This window comes from Aythya ferina, assembly GCF_964211825.1.
Source record: "Aythya ferina genome assembly, chromosome: 8".
NCBI classification, from domain to species: domain Eukaryota; kingdom Metazoa; phylum Chordata; class Aves; order Anseriformes; family Anatidae; genus Aythya; species Aythya ferina.
In genome coordinates this window covers 30417636-30442314 of record NC_140304.1, presented here as the reverse complement: position 1 = coordinate 30442314, position 24679 = coordinate 30417636, and the positions used below count along the sequence as shown (strand labels likewise).

Below are 24679 nucleotides of genomic sequence, written 5' to 3'. Positions count from 1 at the left end.
AGTTTAGTCAGTTCTTCTCTTAACCTCGCAATCCTTTGGCTACAAATTAGAATTTCTGTGAACAGGATTGATAAGAGAAATTAGGCACTGTCTTTCAAAAACAACAAAAATGTTTTAAGATGGTATACTTGGAGATGAGCAGTACGAAACCCATCAAAACATGAAACCTTTCAGATTTCAGTGGGAGGAAAATACAGGAATCCCCCGAAGCCAAAATCTTACCAGCCCAGCGGGCCCTGTGCCCTATAATACACACTCATGTTTTTAAGTGTTCATGTACCTCAACCTCTTCTTCTGTGAATTCTATCTGCCACTTAAACCCCGATCCAAATGCAGCCCCGATCTGAACGCAGCCCTTCAACCTCATTTCAGCTCGCAGCTTGGCCGGTTACTAATAAAGTCCTCAAAACACACACTCACCACTCACACAGCTGTAGGGATGCTCTGTGAAGTTTTGAGGCAAAAGCAGATAGTTGCTCTGTGAAAGGGCAGTCACATCTCTATTATTACAGATAAAATAGTTCTACAATAGGTGGATTTAAATGTCCCCCGAATGGTGACAGGTTTCAGAGACCCAAATCATTCACCAAAGTTCTTATTTTCTGTGTATAAGCAGTGCACTCCAGTACACTGGATTTCCCTCCTACATATAAGTCTTATATATATATATATATATATATATATATATAAAATCTGTTTACAAATAAAAGTCAGGAAAAACTACAAATAATAGTTGCTTAGCTCAGTTTCACTTTGAGAGACGTTACTTCTAAGTCCTAGCTACAAGAAGTAGTAAAGAAAACCTCAGTTGCCTATGGGTGAACAGAACCTGTTGAGTTCTACCTCACTTAAACATAAAAAGAACAAGAAGCTGGTCCCTCACACATATGCCTATCCCTTCACATACATTCCCTACATAAATTTGCTATTATTACTTTTTTCATGTTATTTTACAATGGAAGCCATCAATTCAGTAGAAGCAATTGCTTCTAATTTTAAGCTGTCCCCATTCACAGAACATTAGTGTTCCCCAAATCCACAATCCCACTGCTACCTCCAAATAAGATCGAGCATCTACAACCTGAAGCCCTACTCCTGCAAACACACAGAGAAAACGGCGCAACAAGCTATCCTCGAGCCTCCCTGTGCTGCTTACCCCTAGTATCCACAGCCTTTAAAGCACACTCATAAATAATACAGACGATGCTGGTGGCACCTGTATCATTCCTGCAGTGGGTACCTGCCCGAGCAGCTGGTATGTTCATAGGTGTGCAGTCCTGCCCTGAAACTGCAACGTTTGGAGTGTTGCTGCTCAGTTTTGCTTGGCAGGTTTCTGCAGCAGAGAATGGGTCTGCGGAAACATATTTCAAAGCAACCATTTTGTTTCATGGGACTGTCTTGAGATCCTACACTCTAAAATGATGGCTGGCCACATACCGAAAGTTAGGTACTTCAGTGTGTCATGTGAGAGCATCAATAAACAAAATGAAGTTAAAAGCACATAGATAAAAATGAAAGCGATGAAGTACACACCCCTAGGGGGTCATGACTCACGGCCCAGGGACTGAAAGCCTTTGCTACGGAGGAATAAGGATAAGGGTTGCATACAGCAGGCTCTTTAATGGCATCTCCCTAATTAAAATGATTTTTAAAGGAAAAAAATGTCTCTCTCCAGGACTGGAGAAACAAATGCTACTTAGATTAGTGAAAAAGCAGCATTTGAACTATGAGGAGAGTACACAACCTATCTGCACCTATCCCATGTCAATTATTCTGAATAATCCTTTTATATTAGACATAGGAAAAATTCTTAATAAATATGGGCTGTTTTAATATCCCAAAGCAGGAGCAGCAGGTAAGAACTTACCATTTTCTGGCTGGTCCTTAATATCAGCTTCACTTGGCTGGCTGGGACTTTCAGATTGACTTGAATCTGAAAAACATAAAATACAGCCAAAAATTACAGGGTCTGCTGTGGAAAATAGATCAGAGGCGCCAGACTTCCTCAAAAGGCTGAGAGTACAAACTAAGGACAAGAATGTTGCACCAGGACATGATAATGCAAAAGTCCCGTGCCTAGGTAAGATTTTTTGCTAGGAAAAAAAAAAAGGGAATCTTGTTTACGGCACTACACAGAGTGCTTGGTGTGTGTGCTTGAATAAATTAAGCTTTGAGAATCCTTCTTTTTAGAGAAGGCATATTTAAACTACTCTCCTACATGTTTTTTATAATGCAGCCTCTATGTTGTATACAAGCCAGAGCCTTAATCCAACACATAGTAAAGTCTCAAAACAGATTTTGAAGCTTGCATATAAAGGTAACTAAGCAACACTACAAAGTCGTGGAGATTGTTGTCTACACAGTTCTGAAACAAAATCTGCAAAACTGATAGAAGAGATGATTTTTGCCATACTTTCGCAGTGGTTACGGTGCTCCAAGACCACTGAAATGAACGGTATTACCCTGATTTGCAGTGCTATAAATGAGATCAGACACTCGACGAACTGCTTTAGAACTTGTACAAATAATGGGTCCTACAAACTCCCAGCTAACAGTCTCCAACCAACACAATATATTTGCCTGAAATAATAAAATGACCTGTAAAAGGATGTGTGTAAATATGAATGTTTTGCTTTTTTTTTTTTTTTTTTTTTTTTTTACACATTATTAACTCTATGTTAAGATGATTGCTCTTCACTTTGAAAATTATTCTTAGTAGAAGCTTTAGACAAATACTGTCTTCCTTCTTAATTATTTCTAACACTAAGAACTGGAAAAAATGATTCTACCTATGGGAGAAAAAAATATATATATAAATAAAAAAAAATATAAACCCATCAAATTCAAACTACTGTTTTTGCAATTCATGAAAATAGGAAAAAAAAAAAAGTTCTCTCTTTTTTTTTTTTTTCTCCAGAAATTGTTTTGTAATTTATTGAGCCCATAAAAAAAAGTTTTTTTGCAGTGAAACAAAACTTAGGAAACGAAACCACTTGCTATTGCATCAAAAACACCTCCATTCGTGGCGAACCTATTTTCTGACTTCACCTTGACTTTGCAGAGTTTAGAATTAGCTGTCTGAAATTTGACCACATTTCAGTGAGAAGTCAATGCAAGATCAAAAGGTCATGACACTTAACTGTGATTAAATTGAAAATCTTACTTCTATTGCAACAGAGTGATAACACCACCCCTTCTTTTTCTTTGAGGTATTAATAGCGCTGGAAGAAGCAGTACTACTAGTGACCTTGGGTCAAGCAATGCTAATTTATTGCTTTAAAAAGGTTCCTTGCTTTTAAGCAAATGAAGATTTTAATTACCGCAGAGCACTATAAAGAAAATGCCTATTTTAAATATTCAAATTTTTTTTTTTTTTTTTACCTGCTGACTGTATGCATTAGGTATCATTCAGAAGCTTAGAGGGCAATCTTGTATAAATTAAAAACTACATGTAAAAAAATGTACTCACAAAACAAATATTGATAAATTTCAGAATATAAATATTCCGAAAATTAGCGAAAAAATGCTTAAATCCTGATATTTCTATTTAAAATAAATGAAGCTCTGCTAAAAATTTGTATGCTTCTCCATGTGTCCAAAGCCTGTTTCCTCTCCTTTATATTTGTAATTTTAAAAAAATTTCTACAATGAAATCCAATGAAATAATTTACTCTTACTTCTGCAATTTTGTTTTAAATATTCATTTTTGGGGCTATCTTTAACAAAGCTGAAAGCAGTGACAGCAGATAGGCTACCGGGTAAGAGGCACACTGCTGTTATATTCTGGACACCAGATTTTGGCAGGAAGTTTCACGTTTCCGATGGCACAAAGGTAGCCACAAAGGTAACATATTAGAAATGTAAAATATTGAGTCAACATTGAAAACCCACATCCGACGTATTTCATTTTACAGGGCATGCACGAGGCTTTCGCTTACTCTCCAGGATTTTGTTTTCCTTCGAGAAGCCCCAGCTCAATCCGCGTTTGGGCTTTATGCTCCAAGTAGGGTTACAATCCCACAACAACCGATGCTATTTGAAAAAGTTGCTGCACAAATATGGGACTCAAAGCCTGTTTTCCTCCCGAAACGATACCGAAGCCAGTGAAGCAGCACGAGGGACGAGGGCGCGGTGGCACACGCCGGAGCCAGGCTCGGAGCTGACGCTCTCCAGCCCCCTGCCTGGCACCTTCGCCCAGCAAAGCTCGGCAGCCCGTGAGCAGCGCGCACGTCGGGAACTGCTCCTGGGTTTTGAGACACAAAGTACTTTTGTTTGCACTCGGGGCTGCTTTTCCAACACCAGGGCTAGGCGCAAAAGAGAGGCTCTACTGACCACAGGGCATTTGTTTGCACACTGAATCTTAACTTTCTTCTTTTATTACCCCGGCTACTGTGATACATTTTGCTAAATTCTGGTTTCCTGCAGCCCACCCCTTCTGCTGAAATTAAATACTATTTTTTTATTTTTATTTTTTTAAAAGACAACAAAAGCTTTCAGCAGTATTCTTCGTGGCGAGGCATGGGGCAATAAAAAGCAGGAGGAGGCAGAATTAAAAACAATATACGCTGCGGCAGAGAGCACGGAAGGCTACCGAAAATGTGCACTGGGCAAGCGTACGCTCGGCATTGTTATGCAAGGTGGCATCTTGTGGAAACCCCAGATAAGAAGACTGAGTTAAGGCACTTAGCCAAAATGTTTATATGCAGAATTTTGCTTCCCTGATTTTATTCAGATGCCGCAGATGATCCGGTACATATAAATGTGCCGCCACATGGTTAAGGGATTGGCAAAATCAGAGCCGTTGTATTTTACAGTCTTGCCTAGGACGAGAGAGTCTTGCTCACCCTCCCCAGCTCGCTCTCTGCTTTTTCAGCAGTTGGCAGTAACTCCTGTCGGGGCTTTTTTGTTGTTTTGCACATGGAAACTTTAAAATTCCAGTTTTCTGAATGTTTATTCTTTTGCGGGCTGGGATACAACAGGAGGGGGAAAGTGTGTCCTGCTGAGTCAGTTAGCCAAACAGGTGACCGGAGGAATAAATTAATTTTTGCCCATACATAATTGATATAAATGGAAGATCGTTTTCATAAGCATTTGCATTAAATCAATAAAATCACTTACTATAGAGCAGTTTAACAATTCATTTGATTTTCTCTTTTCTATATATTTGATAGCCACTCTGCAAAACAGTATACACTTTATGCCTATTTTCTTTAGCAACAACACCGCCAGTTAAATTCTACCACCTGCAATAATTAGAGCCATTGGAAAACATACAAAACAAAATATACAGTAGATGCGAGCCCCTCTTGAATCCATGGCCCCCTGCGGCAACGAGTTTCATTGGTGCCTTAAGCTAAGGCTGGTAGGAAGCCAAAGAATCTGTATATTACAATAAAGTGCATGTTATTAAGGGGAGGATTTAAATGATTTCAGATGGAGTTGGAAATATTATAGTGAGGAACCACTATTAAGATTGCTGATTTAAAAAAATAAAATAAAAAAAATCACCCAGGAATCTAGTTTTATATTTAAGGAAGCTTAACCTTGAATAGCACAATGGGTTTTATTTGGGGGCTTTTTTGGTTAAAGAAAAGTTAGTGGTTGGGATTTTTAACCCTCAATGCGCTGGAGTTAGCACGAGTACGGACACTTGAGTCCAGGTTACCGGCCAGGAGAAGCTCGAGCAGACCTGGCACCAGCCGCAACCGTGGGGAAACAATGAAAATAATGTCAAAGAGATTTTACTCTCTCCTTCCAAGAATCAAGTATGATTAAGGGGTAAAGAAAAAAAAAAAAAAGAAAAAAAAAAAAAGGAAAACAACAAAAAAAGGGTAGTTTTCCTGAAGTAGCACTCTCTACTCTGCCTCTATTTTCTGTTCCTTGTCTGGCTGCCCCGGTGCGATCGAGGCAGTGGTGCCCAAGCCCAAGTCTGCACGGCCTCCAGCTGCACTTCAGCCCCAGCCAAAGCTCGGGACTTTTCAGGACGTAATTTTCATTTTCGGCTGCAGCAGGAGTGGGTTACAGCCCGGCTGCGCGACGGCTGCGTGGAGGCAAGGCTCGCTGCTTTGGAAGGGAGCGCTCCATTGTTTGGAGAGAATAAAACATTCCCAGGAAAGTCTGGCCCGTGGACAGGACCAATGTCAACAGACTGACAATGTTGTTCTTTTTCGTAGACCACGACACAGACGGTGAAGAGCTGTTACGCTCCTCTGCAAAAAAAAAAAAACAACCCACGCCGAGTGTCATGGCACTTCCCAGTGTTAAACTACTCCTTGGCTATGCGACTTGGGAAAAAACGGGACGTTTTCTTGGACACTCACACTTCCTCGACACGCCGTGCTTTGCAGACTCCAACCTCGGGTGGCACGGACAAAGCGCCTCACCGGGTGTTGGATTATTCTGACCTAGGAAGAGGCAGCCCCAAGCGAAACCCAGCCCTCGCCAGCAGAAGGGCACGCAGGCGATGGCCGCGTTGTGCCAAAACAACCGGCCGGCCGTGCCGCTGCCCATGCCGAGCCTGCTCTGAGGCCAAGGAGTGCGGGCTCCTTGTCCGATTCCGCCAGCCCCGCACCTCCTCGGCACACCGGGGAAGTGCAGAAGTTAAATTTTCCATTCATATCATGTTTTAGGGGGGGAAATACCGTATAATAAACTGACATATTTTATTCAAGTTTCAGAGTCCTATTTGTAATAAAATATTTATATGGCTGGGTTGTGTTCATGCAATAAATTTTTCATCTATAATTTTGAGCATGGATTCTACCAAAGATTTATATATGTTTAAAAAAATCTAAATCATGCTCCTTTATACACAACCTTACGTGGTGAGCTTAAGGGATTTACAAACAGAAACCAGCAACAGGACTGAGGCTTTTTACACTCACTTTCCCTTCATTACACGTTATAACATAAACACATATGCATTGCTCCATATATGCTACAATTATTATTTATGGATATTTTGGTGGCTACTACTATTTCATTTAAGGAAGGCCTGGGTCTCTGTTTAACGTGAGCCATTGCTTTTAAGTCAACTTTTATAGGGAGTTCAAAGTGCTTCATTATCATCCACCTCACCGTCACACGTACAAATATCTGTACCAGATTTCCAGTTTTCTTTTATACCCCCCAATACAGCGTGCCACAGTCCCTCAGCTGACGAAGACGGGTGCTGCAGTGGTAAAATCCCCACCATGCCAGCCTGGTTTTTTATCAGGCAAGGACTCTTAATTCCTGTACACTGGGAAAGAGATTATCTTTGATAATGGAAATGTAAATCAAAGCTTGCTGTTGTTTATTCCAGACAGACATTTGTGTGTTAAGTCTGTTTATCAGGCAACACTTTGTCTAAGCCAGGAAGTAGTCAGCCTTTGTAACAAGATGTATGCAAATGATTTTCCCATGAGCCCTTGCCACAAAACTTTTGTGGCAAAAAAACTCCTTGTTACTTCACCAGTAAGACGCTACTAAGCTACCCCGTAAGTAGACTAGCAACAAAACAGCTAGCTAGACTATGCTGATGAGTTTGAATGAGACCAAAACATGTGCCCACAGTCTGTTGCTCTTTATTGTGAGCAGACTTTGTGTATTACATCTGTTTATCAGGCAACACTCTGTCTGCCGGGGCGGCTTTGTAACAAGGTGGATGCAAACAAAGATCTCCCCAACTCCAGGGCTAACTTCTCAGGACGCGAAAATTTCGGGTTACCTCCCTCGTCATCAGCAAGAAGAAAAACACGCCACTTAACCAGAAGGCTATGAGACCCTAGAGCTGTATCAAAATGGTTTCATTTTAAATCAACTTTCTTTGTTCTCACTAGCCCATAAATGATTTACTGCTATCGTGTGATAGCCTAGAATGCAGGGAATCTGTGTATTCCCGTATTTGTTCCTTGATATTACAAACAAGTATTTGATTCACTTCTAAATGTTTGTTTTTAAAACAGTTTACAGCCTTTGATTCCTGCTTACTGATTCATTTCTGGAACATTTTCTATTTATTCCTTTGCAGTAGCAAACGTTAATTTTGACTTAATTCAAATTGTCATCAAAGGCTTCCTTAAGAAATCCCACAGCACAGATTTTATTTGTTATAATAAAATATTCTTAAAGTAAACATCATGCGACTGTGTTTTTTTAATTCCAAGAGATACAAAAATCCGTTACCCAGAGGATTCAAATTGGTTCAGCCCTTTTTCCTAGACAAAATAAACACTTTAGGACTTTACTTGTTTGTATTCTCCTCAGTGGTGCTGTATGCATCACCAGCTAAAAACAAAGAAACTTTTAGCTGCTCAGACAAAATGCAGAAGCTCCCCAAACAACGAAGCGGGGGGGTGGGGAGGCATTCAGAAAGTCTGACAGTCCATTCAATATAGGGATGATGGCCATAATGCATCCAGGGTCCCCTTGCTAATTAAATATGCATTGGCACAGTTTTGATCGATGCAAGCCATGGATCAGATGACACACCTGCAAAATCTTGAGCCCAGAGCTCCCAGGAAAAGGAAAATACAGGCTGTCTCCTTATCTTTGTTTTCAAAGGCTCTCAATTTCTGTGCTTAGATATCTAATTTAATTCTCTCACCCCTCAGCAAACTGGATTAGGAAAGTCAATACTGCCATTGTGCATCGACAGGAACACACAGCTTTCCTTTTATTCAATTTAGCCATGACCTTTAGACAAAGATAATGACAACTGTCTAAAAGTAAGGTAAGGCCTTAAGGAAGACCCTGAAGAGGGGCCCCTCTTGCGTTCCGCGCTTCCTCGGCCCCGGAGGAGCCCGCCAACCCCGGAGCAAACCCCACACGCAATGTTCGTCCCCACTGGCCCTAATGGGGGCCGTCGGAGCGGCCCCACAGCCGCCACGGGCCTTGGCCCACCCGTGAGGCCAGCGGCTGGGCCCCGGCGAGCGAACGTCCCCGGGGGAAGCGCGCGTGCCAGGAGCAAGGCCGCGCCGTCCCGACCCTCCGCAGGTGGCAGGGGGGCAGTGGGATGGCAGGGCCTGGCGAAGGCCGTGCATGGCCCCAATTCTTGGCTCTGGTGCTTGGGAAGAACCGAAACCCTACAGCGAGAGCGAGGGTGGAGGATCCCACGCACGCCCGTTCTCCTGGAGCTGATCTACAGCCAACGGCACCGCTCTTGATAGGTCTCGCGGCAGTGTTTTCAAGCAGCCTTCCTCCATCAGATAGCATCTTCCTAATACGTCTGTGGGGAAAGGAGCGCGCTGTAGGCTAGCGGACCGCCATCAGGCAGTAATCCGCGTTGGTATCTGCAGATACAGGCCCTACCTGAGCCGGTGGTTTAGGCTGATGGCAATTCATATTCATTGAGCAGCCCAGCTCCGCGAAATGTTAGCTTCCATGCTGTACGGCGTTTAATTCTGCAGTACTTTTTTAGCTGCATTTAAAAATACACTTGGCATTTCTAGCTGTGGGCCAATATTTTTCTCATGTCTTTTTATACAGATTTGGAGGGAAAGATATTTGTAATGGAAAAAAAATATGTGCAAAGTTGGATTGCTAAGTTTCTGTAATCTTGGGAAATGAAAAAAAAAAAAAAAAGCAGCCTATGTAAGAGCTACAAGGAACCATATGGATCAACAAGAGCTGCCCTCATATCCCTAGGAAATATAAATTAACCTACATTTTATCATCATAAACCCCAAAATAAAAAATCTAATTAGAGTCTCTACCCTCAGATTCAGTTCTACAAAATTTGCCTATCCCCCTCACAAAATGATTTACAGTACTTACATCCATTTCTTCAGAGTGATTTAAATTTATTGAATCATTTCAATTTTTAGAGAGCTTCCATTTGGATCTGTATGGGTTTCTAGACATATGCAGTGCTCAGTTATTTAAAATTAATTGCAGTACAATAATTTTAAATTGCTTCACACTATACGAATCTCAAGTGCTTTGAAATATTTGAACCATTCTATTTAGGAGCCATCAAACTTCTGAGCACACGCATCGAAGAGTTGTTTTAAAAGCCAAAGGGCCATACTGATGATCCCAAAGTGCAGGTGAGCGCGGCTCCGGGCATGCGCAGCACACGCAGAGGTGAATTTATAGAACAATTCAACGAATTTTGCCCGAATGTCAATCTTTAATTAACAAAAACGGATTCTGTAATAATTGCAAACCAATAAAAAATTTCTAAAACTAGAAAAGCACTGTTATAGAGTAATGGTATACATTAAAAGTATTATTACTTCTAATGTGTATTTATAGAACATCCTTTTATCCTGGAAATTAAAACATCTTATTAACATTAAACTAAGCTTTACAATACCTCTGTGGGAAAGGTGAGCATTACTGTGCCTGCTTTACGAAGGGATGAAGGAGGCACATAGAGGTTAAGTGATTTACCTTCAGAAGCACAGTTACCAAAAGGAGTAAAAAGCCAGGAGCCGAGCAATCAAGCCGCCGCTGCTGATAATAAAGTATCATTCCCACCGATACAGCCATTACAATGGCAACGGCAATGCTGGCTTAGAAAGCCTTCCACTACATTATCTAGAAAATTACTTGCTAGAGTGAATCCAAAGTCACCTAGAAGGGATATTTCCAGTCACTCTCGGGTTATCTTTCTCTTACTTTTTTTTTTTTTTTTTTCTGGATATTTTGAGGAATAAGAGATTGTTTCTGCATTTCTCTCTGGAGTAGATTCTAACTCAATAACACCAGCAATAGTTCAGGTGGCTAAATTGCAGCTTTTGTAATGCCTTACATCACGTACAAAGGCAAGTGAAGATGAAACTGAGTGATGAGCAGATCTGGTCGCTTTGGTAAAAGTCTCCAGGTCTGCTTTTGTGCAATTTTACACTGGTGAGTAAACTAACATTAGCAAAGCAGGATTATGTCCACCATATGGTGAGACTCCATTGGCTGTAGTACAGTCACCCAATTAATCTTTATCCCCCCCCACCCTCTTGCTATTTATTTATTGTGACAAACTCATCCTTATGGGACCCGAGGCAGGGAGCTGCGTATTCGCAGGCTATTCTCTGCGGTGCCCATCCTCATCCTTTATCCTCGCTGCCCGGGCAGTAGCGCGGTGCGGTGCCTCTCCCCGGGCCATGGCACACACTGCTGCAAGGTCACGACCAAGGAGGCTCTCCAGATTTTCCATAGCGGGCAGGAATAAAGAATTGCCCAAACCTGCCCTCCATCAAAAGGCCAAATAAAAGTGTTCCTGACAATGAGCGGAGGCTTCTGAACCTGCTTTCCGAGGCTTGCCTTTTCAACACCACACTAATAAACTAGCTGTTTCTGGAGACCATCAGAGCATTCACATATTTCAGCCTGTGCCTCTTTCTAAGTTCTCTCCACTGCCGGAGCCGTCCAAGACTTCATCAGCCAGCAAAAACAAAGAAAAACCCTCACCAAATAAACACACTGGGCAAAACCCCCAACCTCCTCCTCCATAAACCTCTCCCTCTCCTCGTTCTTCCTAAAGGACAGGTGCAACGTTTGCCTACTCTTAACCATAAAATTCAAGTAGGAATCCATACCTCAAACAGAATAAAGAATACTTAAAAAGAGCTAACTCCTGGAGAAATGGGCCTATTTTTCCTATTAAGGATTATTCTGTGTCACGCAAGGAAAAATAATGTTGATAATAAAAACATGTGTGATTATTTAAGTAAAAATGAAAGGGTGAACTAATATTTCATGGAGTTTTTGTCAATAACATGAATACCAAGTTACAGAAGGGGCAATGTGAACAGAGGTCATGCATTTATTTTTTATTATGGATCTACACTAGCTGCTCCGTTTTCACAACTCTCTTTCATTTTGATGTACCTGACACCTTTCCTCTTGGCTCCCATTTCAACCCCTGCTAAGTACATATTTGGTTATAGTGGCCAATTTTTAATTTTTATTGTTTTATTATTATTATTTTTTTTTCCGGCAGATGCCTTTTCCTTGTTCTGTGCACTCTGAGGAGTTCAACTTGGCATGTGAAAAATTTCCATTTCAGGTTTTCTTAAGCTTTTTGCAAAATTAAACTGCTGGCAAAAAAACATCCCTATATATAAAATTATACAGCAGAAAAAACTGCTTGATAGCCCCCTTCCCTCCCTACCTTGCCCTCTCTTGCCTTGTTTCTGAAAATAATTGCATAAATATTGCCATCAACCCAAAGCCTTTCTCCAACTGAAAAGTCATAGGATTTTGCCCACAAAGAATTGCCACTGATTGCTGCTCCATGGATATGTTTCTACTCTCACAATATTGCAGACTGCAAAGAAGAACAGAGAATTACCATAAAAATCAGGACGTGTTTTGTTGCATCAGTATCATGTTGGCATCAACAACACAGACTCGGGCAGAAAAAAAGCAGCCTTTTGGTAGGCAGCCTACTTGTTCTGTGTTTCTCCTCTATTTGTAAGCCACGCAAGTAGAAGATGAAGTTAAAACTCAGAGAGAAGTAACATCCTGCAGGCTTGGTACCACACTGAGTTACAGCAAAATCTAAGGTACAACGGCCATAAATAATGGAGAAATGGAACTGTATCTACATCTCAAAGGATGGTGGATCATTACAAATATATGAAAGAATGGGGTATATAGATATAAAAGGTAGGATTCCCTCCTCCACATACACACTGAAAAAGATTAAGATGGAAGCGTTGACTCTGAAAATACAACCTAAAATCCGTTTTCACTTGGTCCCAGTGCTGAAAAACTGAATTTTGAGGGAGAAAATTAAAAACAGAAAAGCCCAGAGCTCTCAGAACCTGTAACTACACTGTGTAGACAAAATTTTAATCAAACTTTTAAAGCCATGGTTATGATCCGATGAACAGACAGCTTGACTTGATTACATTTTTAAGTTTCAGTTTCTATTTCTGTTTTAAGATGAAAAAGATCATAGAGTGTCAGAAATTTGAATACTGAATAGCAAAAGCTCTTGCAGGTTTAGAAAGCATATAGAAAAGCTGGCAAAAGAAAACGCTATTCCATTGCCACCATCTGCTTTCTGGCATATTGAAGAAACTTTACTAACAGCAACATTTTCTTGCATTAGAATATCTGCTAATTAGTTTTGTTGTAATTTTTTTTTTTTTTTTAAATTACCTTTTACACAGAAGGCAAATAGCCAGTTTTTTTGGCTGGCTACACCTTACACCATGTCTGATAACATTTTCACATTAAGTTCAGTTTACCTCACATTTTTTCTATCAAAATCCTATCTTTAGTGTAGTCAAAGCCTGCAAAAACTTTGCCTTGCTGAGACTAAAGAAAAAAACATCAAACATACGAAGTGTTAAAAATCGCTGAATAACTCAAAGGAAAAAAGATAATTTTGAAGGCGTTTTGGCTGAAATCTATTTTCCTTTGAATTGCATGAGTGTTTTAAAATGTTAAAAACACTACAGAGTGACTAATGAATGTAAAAGAATGATAAAGAATATGGGTCCAGTTATCAGTGATGTGCCTAAAACAAAATAATTTTGGACAGTCTGCCATGCAAATATTGACTAAAATGTCATAAATAATGTCTGCAACAAAGGGAATCCTGCAAAGGAATATTCTGTTGCACTTAATGCATTGTTGAGTGTGCCTTTTAGCAAGCAGTACGTTATAGAGGCTGAAAACTTCAGATGGACTAAAAAGCTAACTGTTCCCAGATAAAAATATTATTAATGTTTTCTCAGAAACAAACCTTCCGAAAAGTTAAAGGTACAATGTTACATTTGGAAAAGAGTTCACTTAGAAGCTGACTGCTCAAAAGAAATATAGCAGTTGTCCAAAAATTAAAAATAGACCATCTCATTGACTTACAACTATTTCCTCTGCCATTTTTAACAGTATTTTCATACATTTGTTTGCTGGCAGGGCAGAGGTTGTTTGCAGGTCTTTACCATATTGCACTGAAAGAAAATGGAAAGACATCTGCTGCAGCCCGAGCTGAGATTCTGCTCAAGTAATTCTTGGGACCAGCTCTGTCGGTGGCAGTCTGACCACGCACTGCATGTAGGGCTAGAAATAATAATGCAATCCCGTGCGATCGGTAACAGCACACGGTTTTATATGAGGGAAACTATGCAGAAAGGGCTCAGAAACTACTTTCACAACCTCAGGATTTTGGTTATTTTATTATTTATAGCATCAAACTATGGAGCCAAATTCAGGAGTGCCACGGGAAGTTGCATTAACAACTCCGGATTACTCGCATCTGAAGTAACATATTGTACTATGTGTAATCACAAACAACCCAGTCACTTTTTCTGAAACTCTTCTAAAAAAAAAATTGAACAATCAGAGCTACACTGAAACCTTCCGCGTGTTTTCGAAAATTTAATTTCTGAGAAAAATTGCACAGCCAGAGATGACAAATAACAAAGATATTTTACATTTCTAAAGCATCTTTCATCCAAGATCAAAGAATTTCGTCAACATTAATTCTCAAAATACGCCTTTGAAATAGAAGTACTATTAAAGCTATTTTATCTTTATCTAACTTGATCTATTTTCTTCGTAAAATATTAGCTACTGTAGTATCTAGAGGGAGCATGACTCGATAGGTTAAGTAACTTGACTGGAGCTACTTACTAGATCAGTGGCAGAACTGATGACGATTGTGTTCAGGAGTCAAGAATCCTAAACCCTTCCAGTTTCCGAGACTAATTGAAAACATATATATGCAAACTGACTCAAGGAGGACAAAAATGCCCTCTCCTGTCATGGGATAAGGTGCCATCGCAGAAAGGGAAGTATCTAGAATCAGAAGGCATGTGAAAGAGCTGGGAGGAAACACTGCAGTGGAGTAGTATAGAACGGCAGAGAGATCCCCGTGTGAGAGCAACAAAGCATGCAGGCACAGAATGAGCACTGTATTCGCCATTTTCTTTCTTAAAACCTTTTGGAAAGAACTCAGTTGAACTCAGTGACGCAGACGAGAAGTCTCCCTGGCACGGAGCAGCAGCCGAGGGAAGGCCGGCCACCCGAAGGGCTGCACCGCAGGCCGCTCACAGAGCACCGGAGGGATGCGGCACAGGGGCTGAGGACGAAGAATTTGTCCAACACGGAATTTAGGATTATTTTAAAATAAATTACAGGCTGCGCTACGACCCATAATTCAGTCTTTGGGCCGAGCTTATTCTTTACATAACCCAACTGGAATTACGCTGGAGCTAAATTTAGCGCCGTGTTTTCATAAGGCTCCTTTCCTTATCAATGCCGCAATCGGGTCTGAAGTGTCTATAAATGATATTCAACTGCCTGCTTTGTAACGCGGATGAAATGTTAAAGTCTGTGTTCTGCTGCCTCAGAAAACGATGTAGGCTCTGTGAATGTGCGCGGCACCTACTTTGGATAAAAGCAGCCCTCGGTTTGAGAGGTGTGTTTTATAATCCTTTGTGGTTTTGCAGCAGAGGAGCTGTTGGACAATGAAGAAAAACATTTCAGCTCCCCTGAAAGTTTGACTGTTCCTTTTCAAACAATACAACACAAGATTTGGGACATACTGCTGACACAGCAACATCAGTGCCTCAAAGAAACTGTGGGAAATGTCAAATTTATGGTCCTATGGGTGATTGGTGGAAGGTTTTTTCCCCCCCTTCAGCAAGCCTCTGTCAAAAACAGAGCCTCTAGAAAGTTTTTGGCTACGTCCCAGCAAAGCAGAAGGAAGCTGTATCCCACACTTCCCTTGGGACTTAATGAAATATACAGCCTCTGGGCTTCTTTCAATTTGGTCTTTCAGATTGCTAAACCAGTGAAAGAAGGATCCTAGCTGTCACAAACGTCACATGTTTGGGGTCACCTGCTGCTCGGGGGTTCTCATGCCAGTTGTTGACATAATAAGCACCCCTTACACTTTAATTACAATTCACAGTGTGCAAACTCTGCAATCTGCTTTAAGGCAGACAGTCTTTTAAATCAACACCAAATTCTACTACTGTTTGAGCAGAAATGGGAGGAAAAAGATGTCCAGCTGACTGAATAATTGTATTCAAATATTTGTGATCCCGAAGAAAAGTAAGCAATATCCAGTGAAAAGAGCAACTGTACTGCCTGTAACACTTCAGAAAGTGTAGTTAAAACCAGACGTGCTTCTCACAGTCACGCAGACAATGCACGTGAGACGTTTCCATTCGATGAGCTCCCACCACCGGCAGCTCTCCCCGTAGCTCCGGCGAGCACGGACCTGAGCACCCAGCTGTGTTTGTCCCCGAGCCCGAGGCGGGCAGGACACAATGCCGAACGCTGGGATCGTCTATGGGAGGGAAATTCTCAAGCCCTCTTAGTATGAATTTCAACAGGACTTGTGCAATGAAAGCCTAAATGGGAAGACGTGTTTGTTTTATTCTGGAATGCTTTATTTAGTCCGGTAGAAGAAACACTGGGTCTACTTAAAAATACTTATTATTTTGAGAAAGAGACGAGAGTCCTTCAGTTTCCTTGACCGCTACCTCTTTTTTGACTGTTGCTCCCACTCCTAATAAAGACATACCAAGAGCACTAACTTAAATAAATTATACCATCCCGAGAGGAGCAAAGGATGCATGTTAGAGAAAATCCAGTTTAGTGTTAGAGCATCTAAAAATGCCTCCGGTCAGTTACATTACTTACAACGCCTCGGTCCAACCCCTCCTTTCCCATGGAAAGGAAAAGAGCACGGGGGGACGTGCGATGGCGAGGCCTTCTGGAAGAATTTCTGCCCGCTCGCTGCTCGAAACGCTGCTGGCTCCCGGTGCCTGTGGATCCCGCTGCCCTCACGGACTGCGTCCCAGCTTCCCCGTGGCAGCACAACTTCCAGCAGCTGCGCTCCCGCAGCCGAACAAAGGAGAAGTCAATAGCGCGACGCCAGGGCCCGTTCCCATTGAAACCCGCAGGAGCGACTTTGGCCACGGGAGAAGGCTGCTGCTGGCTGGCTGACTTCGGAGAGAAAAAGCCCGATGGGCTTTCGCCACCTTCAAAGAGCCAAATGCTGGCAAGCCGCTGCCTCCCCCTCGGCCGAAAGGGCCGCAACCCCTCCGCCTACGTGCGGCCTGTCCCGCGGCCCTGCCCGACGCCTCGCTGCCTCCTCGCCCGCTGTACCGGCGACCTCAGATAAACTTGAAGCGTTTTGAAATTATCATCATCAGCCTGTGAAGCGCTTCAATGAAAATCTATAAAACAAATTTATAGTGTGCATTCGTATGTATTATATATACACTCAGGACGGGACTTATCATTTAGCCGACCTTTGAAGCACCGATATTTTTAGACCCAAAAAAATGTGTGTTGATTGTACTTCGACCCGGTCCCCTTACAATGTACCAACTCCTTGATATCTTACTATAGGAAAGATAATTGCAATGAATTTTTATATTTCAGCACATGGGAAGATAAGATTAGACAGTAGGAACATAAAAGCAAACTGCGCCACATAAAAGATAAGTTTCTGAAAGTTACAATTTACACCAAATGTTACAGATGAAAATGTTCTAAGCTATTTATAGGGCCTCGGGCCGGTCCCATTACAGACCCTGGGAATGCTGAAAAGAATCAGCATTACCTTGTACTTAACCACTTATTCCCATAGCCTGCAAAGCCTTTGGAAAACAGAAAATATTAATGACACAAAGACTATTACTAATTCCCCTCATCAGCCAGGAGCCTCAGTTACCCGGCCCCAAGGCCCTACGTGCTGCATTGACCTCCCCATCCCAGAGCACTGCTCCTGCTCTTTTGGGATTGCCTGTGGTTCCCCCACTCCTCTCTATGCCCTGATTTGCCTCTGCCCACCGAGTGTCAAAAATATTTGATGGCATACAAGGTATAAAAACCTAAAAAGCAAATGAAAAATGGGAAAACAGCCATGCCAAGTGCTGTGTGACCGCTCTGTCTATACCCTATTCACAGCCACGGCCCACCGAAGGGCGCAGGTGCAGCAGCAGACACGCAATGCAGCCAAAGCTGGGCTCGCACCGTGCTGGCCGATGCCCAGCACCCTCTGCAAGCCGTCCTGCTTGGGCAGCACGCGGCCTCTGCTGCTCCTGGGTGAGCTTTCAGACTCCTGCCCTGCGCCACAAACACAAAGACTGCTGTTAGCACAGGGCACGGCTCCTAGGAGCACGCTCAGGAGTGATTTTTCAATCACAGTTTAACCGTATTTTCTATTTTCTTTCTCAAACTTAACCTCCTCGAAGGACTATTTCCATGAATAGTCTCAAATTTCAGCCACTTCTGACGAAGGCCTTTACAAAAAAAGTGTTACTAGAAATGTCTGACAAGGGAAAAGTGATTTTTCCCTACTATACAATTACTAAAAACATATGGTGGAAAAGATTTTGTGCAAAATCGGAGTGTGGTCTGTTCTTCACAAAGAGGGAGGAAAAGTTGCAGCCCCAAACATGGGATTGGTAAAATAAAGAGCTACGATGGAAACTAGTTTGAAAACTTAACTCTGTCGGCCAGCCCAGCAGAGAGTAACTCCGTACACAATTACATGTACACTGAATAAACCCTGCTCTCAGCATCTGTGGGTGTGAGCTGTATACAGAGTGTTTGGTGAAGCCCAATTCATGTTCAAAAGAAAATTAAACCAAAGAATGAGTTATTAAAAGGAGCCTTTGAAGCAAAAAGCAATGATGTGTGAAAGACAGAACCAGTAGAGTTTATTTAAACAAACAGCACAGAAAACAGGGAAAACAGAAATTAGGAAATTAGAAGAACAGTCTTGAAGGCACGCAGCAGCCTTTTCCCGGTACTAGAACTTCTTATATCTATGAATATTTTATCCAGATTCGACTATCTTTTTCAAGTCCTTCCTATCAAAATTCCAGACATTTTCTTCAATAAAATCAGAAAAGTGATTCGGAATATACTGGTAGAAGATATAAAATGAGCTGTGTGTGGATATTACAAAGGATCTGGGAACCTTACACCCTTTAGATCTGCTTATTTAACTATTTAGCAGCACAATTTAAAATTTGCATATGACTGGTTTGATGCCAAACCATAAGAACAAAGCAGGAAGTCTCTCTCCTCCTATGAATTTCAAACTCAGGTTTTTTTAACTTACTCCTCAATTGTGAACTGTGTTCGCCTTCTCAAATTACTATGGAGCCATGATCTGGTTAGAAAAGTATATGCAAGACTTTAAAATAGTTTGCTCTTCCATCCCCTTCAACTTCCTATCAAAAGTAAATCATTTTTTTAACGTGTTAAGAAATCAGTTATTTCATGGTTATGCCAAGAAAAGAATTTCTCCATTTAGAAAATTTAAGTCTAAAAATAAGTGTCTAAAGTCAGATATAAAACCCAACGCCTCATTGCTCAGCAGTGCCCAAAAACACTCCATGGCTTTTAAGAATTTGGCCCATCTTCCCAAAACAGTTTTCTCCCCCGGAGAAGTTTAGAAAATAATCACTGTGATAAAATCAATCCATCAATTCTCTGTAAAAATACAGATCCTTCCTCCAAAGAGCTGGTAGCTCCAAAAGCAACCACCTCTCCACCACCTGGCGCTACAGGCTTGCTAGACGCGAGCTCATTTCTCTGCCTGGCTCTGCACGGGGCATCAGCTGGAAGCAGCTGGACTTTTATCCGTGTTGCTTCATGCTGGTATCACTATGGGGCTGTGGATGCACCACGCTCACCCCAAAAAGGAAGGAGGGAGTGCTCATCCTGTTGCTTAACCACGGCATGTTCAGTCCCAAGTCAGCATACTACTGCACGTCTCTTGTTTGCCTATTCTCTGTGAGACTGATTTTATTACAGCAGGATAAATAAAACAGGAATAGCAGGAGAGGGGGAGAGGTGACAGAGGGAAGACAGCCAGAGAAATTACAGAAATTTACACAGACATATATATTCTGATATATTTGCCTTGAAATGCAAACTTCTGGGCAGGCACAATGGTGCGATGGCACCCCGGTTACTGCATCCAGTAATTCTGCATCCCCTGTTTTTAAGGTGAGATTCAAAATGTCAAACGGGGCCTTGTACTTTGTGAGAGCAGAGTCTTTGGTGATAGCTGGTGCCACTATGATCCCTTGGCCCTGTGCAGAGCACCTGAAAAGACAACATTTCTGTGACAAAGGCTGGGAAAGGTACATGTGCTGTGGTGGGCTTTGCCACTGAAGTTCTCCTTAATTTCACACACCAAAAATCTGCCTTAGAGAAAAGAAGAATGAATGTCTTTTCTTCGTAGGTATGCATTTTGGTCAAAATTGAGGGAAGAAGCTGAAGAAAAATAGTCAGTTTAAGTGTCACAGCGCAGTTAATAGGGGCTGAATCCATTAGTCATGACAGGCAAGCTTGCAATAAATTATGGCTGTCTTAATCTCCACCACTAGGCAAAAGCCTTGTCTGATTTTTCTGCACTCCTTATTCAAAAGCAATAACCAGCATTTATTCCAGTACAATTTGCCATGTGCTACTGAAGACACAAGGACACTAGAGCGGTGAATGCACCAAGTATCTGACTTTGCAGGTTTATCAGCCTTGCAGAGGTACCAGAACCTGAGCAGAAACTCCTCCCGTATCTACAGACTGCCCCTGCTTCACATAATCTAGGAGAGGGCTCTTATCCTTTACCCTTGCACTGGGACCTTGCTGCCAGGTGCAAGTATCGCTAATTATCAGTCCTGCAGATAATGAGGACTCCCACCCTGAGATCCCCACTTTGCTAAGCTCTGTATAAGCACGGAACAAAGACAGGCCTCGCCTCAAACAGCTCAGGATTTACTAGGCCTACCAGGAGAGCAGGACAAGCACAGCATCTTACTCTACCACCAAGTGTAAATCTTCAGAGCTCTGGCCTCAACCAGTCATAAATACAAAGAGGTTTGAAGTAATTCTGTTATTCGCTTTGTTTATTTCAAACCCTTGGAGGAAAGAGTATATTGTATGCATCTACATCCCGAATGTAACTTTAATAAATATATATATTTATATATACCACAGAAAAATATGATTTAGACTTAAAATACTACCTCAGCTCTAACAAAAATATCAATAATGTAACTTGATAAGGAATGTAGTTTACTGCCCCCCTGTTTTAGACATAGATTATGGAGTACATCTGAAGTAATGCTGAGGTTAAAGAACAGCAGAACAAGTCATTGGGGGCTGAATATTTATGTGCTAGGGACTGACGGGGTCAAACCTCGCAGCCTTTCTCACAGACTGCCCCTAAGTGAAGCTGAGGCCTGTTGGGTTAGGCGGCACCTCTGGCAATCTCTAGGCCCCTCGTTTGGATGCTCCAGCCTCCCCAGGGCAGGTGGCCATCTCCTGCGGCCACACGCAGGTACCTTTTCGTGTCCGAGAGCTCTGGGCATGAAGGGAAGGGACAGACCTGGAGCTGAGATGTGCCACACAGGCCGGAGGTGTCTTTGGGGATCAGCCTCTTGCAAGAGTGCAGAAAGCAACATATCCTGTGAGCATCAGCAGGCTTTAGCGCCCACGCTGACTTCCAGATCGGCTTTTACAAATATTTTCTAATTGATCCAAATGTGGTCTTGAAGATGGAATTTTATTTTTTTTTCAGTTAATTTTTTTAAAAATCTATTATGTACTTGAGGAGACTTCATTGTCCAACTATCTTATTATTTGTTACATAGAAAAATATGTTTGTGAATGGCTCCATTATTTCAGCAGTTAGCCTTCTGCTGCACAGAAAGTTTCCTTTCTGAACAGCCACTCATTCATTCTGCTACACCATTGTACATTTTATGGCTTGCCATACCAAAGAAAAAAAAAATTCTTTTCTTTTTTATTTCTTTCAGTGCTCCAATTATTGTAATAGTTTCAAAAGTGGCTTCCACTTTATTTATACCACATCACTTGGGTAAAGGATAGCTACCCACAATAAATCCAGTTATTTTCCAAAGTAGATTGCTCATTAAATATTGTATATAAAAGAGCCCTCTGAGATTCTGAATAATCCACAAAATGTTTTTTAGATATCTCTTTCTACTTAAATAAATAATTGCAGTCATGAACGTGAACCGGGTACTGTGCTTGTAAGGTTGAATTAATAAAAACTGAACTTTATATAAGCCTCGGCTACAGAGCATTATGCTGGTGAAGAATTTCAGGTGCAAATAATCAGAGATTACTACACATGAGGGAATTCACCAGTGGTCATGAATACCCTCAATCTACTTCCGTAAGGTAAGCAATATATTCTCTAATATGATATAGTGCAGGCTCTGTTACAGTGCTTTATAAGTTTTTACTGAACTGAAGTCTTCTTCCTGTTCTACTCATATTGCTACTTATCTGTAGGTAAAGAAATAATTTCTTTAGCTAGTGTATTTACAGAATGGAGAATATACCACATGCTCTTAAATTTTTCCTGTCTCCTAACTTCTCTCCTTTTGGATTAGAGCTACAGTCCCCTGCAAATGCTATAAAAACAATAGTGGGGCAGAGAGAAGGGACTAAATTTATATATCTCTAAGTCTTTCCTGGTCAGACTAATTCAGTCTAGCTGCTTCTAACAGATCAGTGAGTGAAAAATCCTAATTTAACCCTACAGCAAAGTGGCTTTGCCTTTTACTTATAATAAGTTTTCCCAGTTATAGCTATGTGCTCCATCCCAGAATTTACTTAAACTCTTCTAAACTGCAGTGGTAATTTAAAATGTAGAGTTTTGTGTTACAGATCAGATCCTCAGCTAGATCTGGAATAATTCCATTAAAAGCAGTGGAACTACAGAGATTTCTATCAGTTGTGGTAACACTATAAACCTCTTGTAAATAAAGCCTGCATTGTTAATGCTGTCACTGGTGAAGCAAATTCTATAACCTACAGCACACAGAATACCCGTGCAAGCTGATGAATTTTACAAATCATCTCTAACTTTTACTCAGAATTGGTTTCAGTCACAATCAGCCAGACAGCACGTAAAGTTGAATCTTTACCTGAGTAAAGAACGTCACATATTTTCTAGAGAAGAAAGGACATAGCTCTTAAAAGAAAATTAAAATTACTAGAAAGCTTCATTAAAAGTAAGAAGGTGTCTGATACAGGGTATGGCAGCAAATTTGTTCTTGATACTGTCCCAAGGAGAGGGATAAAATCTGCCGCTGGAAATCTCCCTAAGTCACAGATACTCTCTCTTTTTTCCCTTCCTTTATTCAGTTAGTTTTGTAATAGCTGCATCATTATTTACACCATATCTTAGTAATAAGTAACTATTTAAAGACCTGTAGCTATCTTCTGATGTTGTGTAACATAAAAAAGAGAATGGCCTAATTGGTTTACTACTAGTTTAATTTGTACTGTAGAACAGAGACCAGTCTCCCTTTCCAATTAAAATCTGTGTTTGAAATCTAAAAACTTAAAACCATTCCTAAGTAAACTTTGGACAGGTGTATCAAAGTTTTTCCTAGGTGAGACCTGGGCTCTGTCTCCAAAGGATGTACAGCCTTATCCTTCGCTCCCTAACTGCAGATAGTGAATGACCCAACCTAACATTCACTACTAATTGGCAATGACAAATGGCTTGGTGAATAATGTGCTTCCAGGCAGAAGAATTTTCTCTGTGTGGACTCCTGCTAAGTGAACTTTGCTAGGACTCATCATTTTTGCCACTTTCTCTCTTTGAAGACAGTTTAGGTAGAGCAAGACACAATGACTCGCTTTCTTGTGCCTGGAAAACAAAACATCAAAAATGAGGGAAGAAAGAAGGGTTTAAAATGTAGAGCACAAATATGGGTAGTCAAAACAAAGTAAAAACAGGCAGCTGGCAAATGGATATATGAAGCAAATAAAGGAGGGATGTACAAGGAGACAAAGGGAGGGGGGGGAAACAGTATGAAATGAAAAAGCAAACAAACAAACAATGAAGCTGGAGAGGCATAAGAAAGAAGAAGAAAATATTTCCCTGCATGGAGGGGATATAAGATCTATGCATTGATAAAGACACAGAAAATCTCTGGGGCTAAATTGTTTTCTGGGTAAAGTTCAGCCCAAACCAGACTGCCAGGCCGAGACATCTACAGACTTGAAGAGGACGGAGGGCTCCACGGCCTTTGTGCTGATCTCCCAAGAAGGGGAGAAGGCGATCAAGAAAGAGTGAAACACAGCAAAAAGACACGGGAAAGGACAGATGAAAGCACTTCTCCTGATTTGGCTCTGAGCCATAACTACACAAAGGATGACGCTGTTTGATAACATTTGTTTTTTTTTTTATGTTCAAAAATAGGCACTTAGAAAATTTTTGCTTGATAGTAAACACTGAGGAGCAACAGCAAGCTCTCACGGAGATCCTTACTGGAGAAACAGGTGTGCCACTCAAAATCCTGCAGGATCACCTATATAAGCCACTCTGTGCATCTAGAGTCACTTAAGGGCATGATTTTTGGGAACACGATGACTAATTCCTTTAGGCCCTTTAAAACCAAGGTTCAGACGTCAGTACTGAACTATCCATCTGCCTACCTCACTGCATAGCATTTTATTGATGAGGAGAAGAAAATCTGTTTGAAAAGCTAATACTGCCGTTACTCTTCAGAGCACCACGTGTTTTTTTCCATTCTAATTTTATTTAACAGTTAACTGAAATCCCCATATTGCTTTCCTCATTCATACCAAAACCTCACAGCATTAAGAAAGCCACAGATACTGTAATAAGTCATGACTCATATCATCCAGCTTCACCCGAGTAGGAATTACACATTTTACTGTAAGGATATCTAGGCCATCTCTACATCTAACATTTTATCTA

The 24679-nt window shown here is 41.3% G+C and overlaps 1 protein-coding gene across 8 annotated transcripts in view; it reads right to left on the bottom strand.

The window, feature by feature from the left end:
* NFIA (nuclear factor I A) overlaps window positions 1-24679 on the bottom strand; it is a 250327-nt gene that overhangs the window by 114142 nt on the left and 111506 nt on the right. For 7 of the 8 annotated variants that reach the window (XM_084528533.1, XM_084528535.1, XM_084528534.1 and 4 more), the window contains exon 3: window positions 1868-1933. The exons of the other annotated variant lie outside the window; for it this stretch is intronic. In XM_084528533.1, coding sequence (XP_084384659.1) covers window positions 1868-1933 — 66 coding nt within the window. The remainder of the gene's footprint in view (window positions 1-1867; window positions 1934-24679) is intronic. 8 annotated transcript variants of the gene reach the window in all.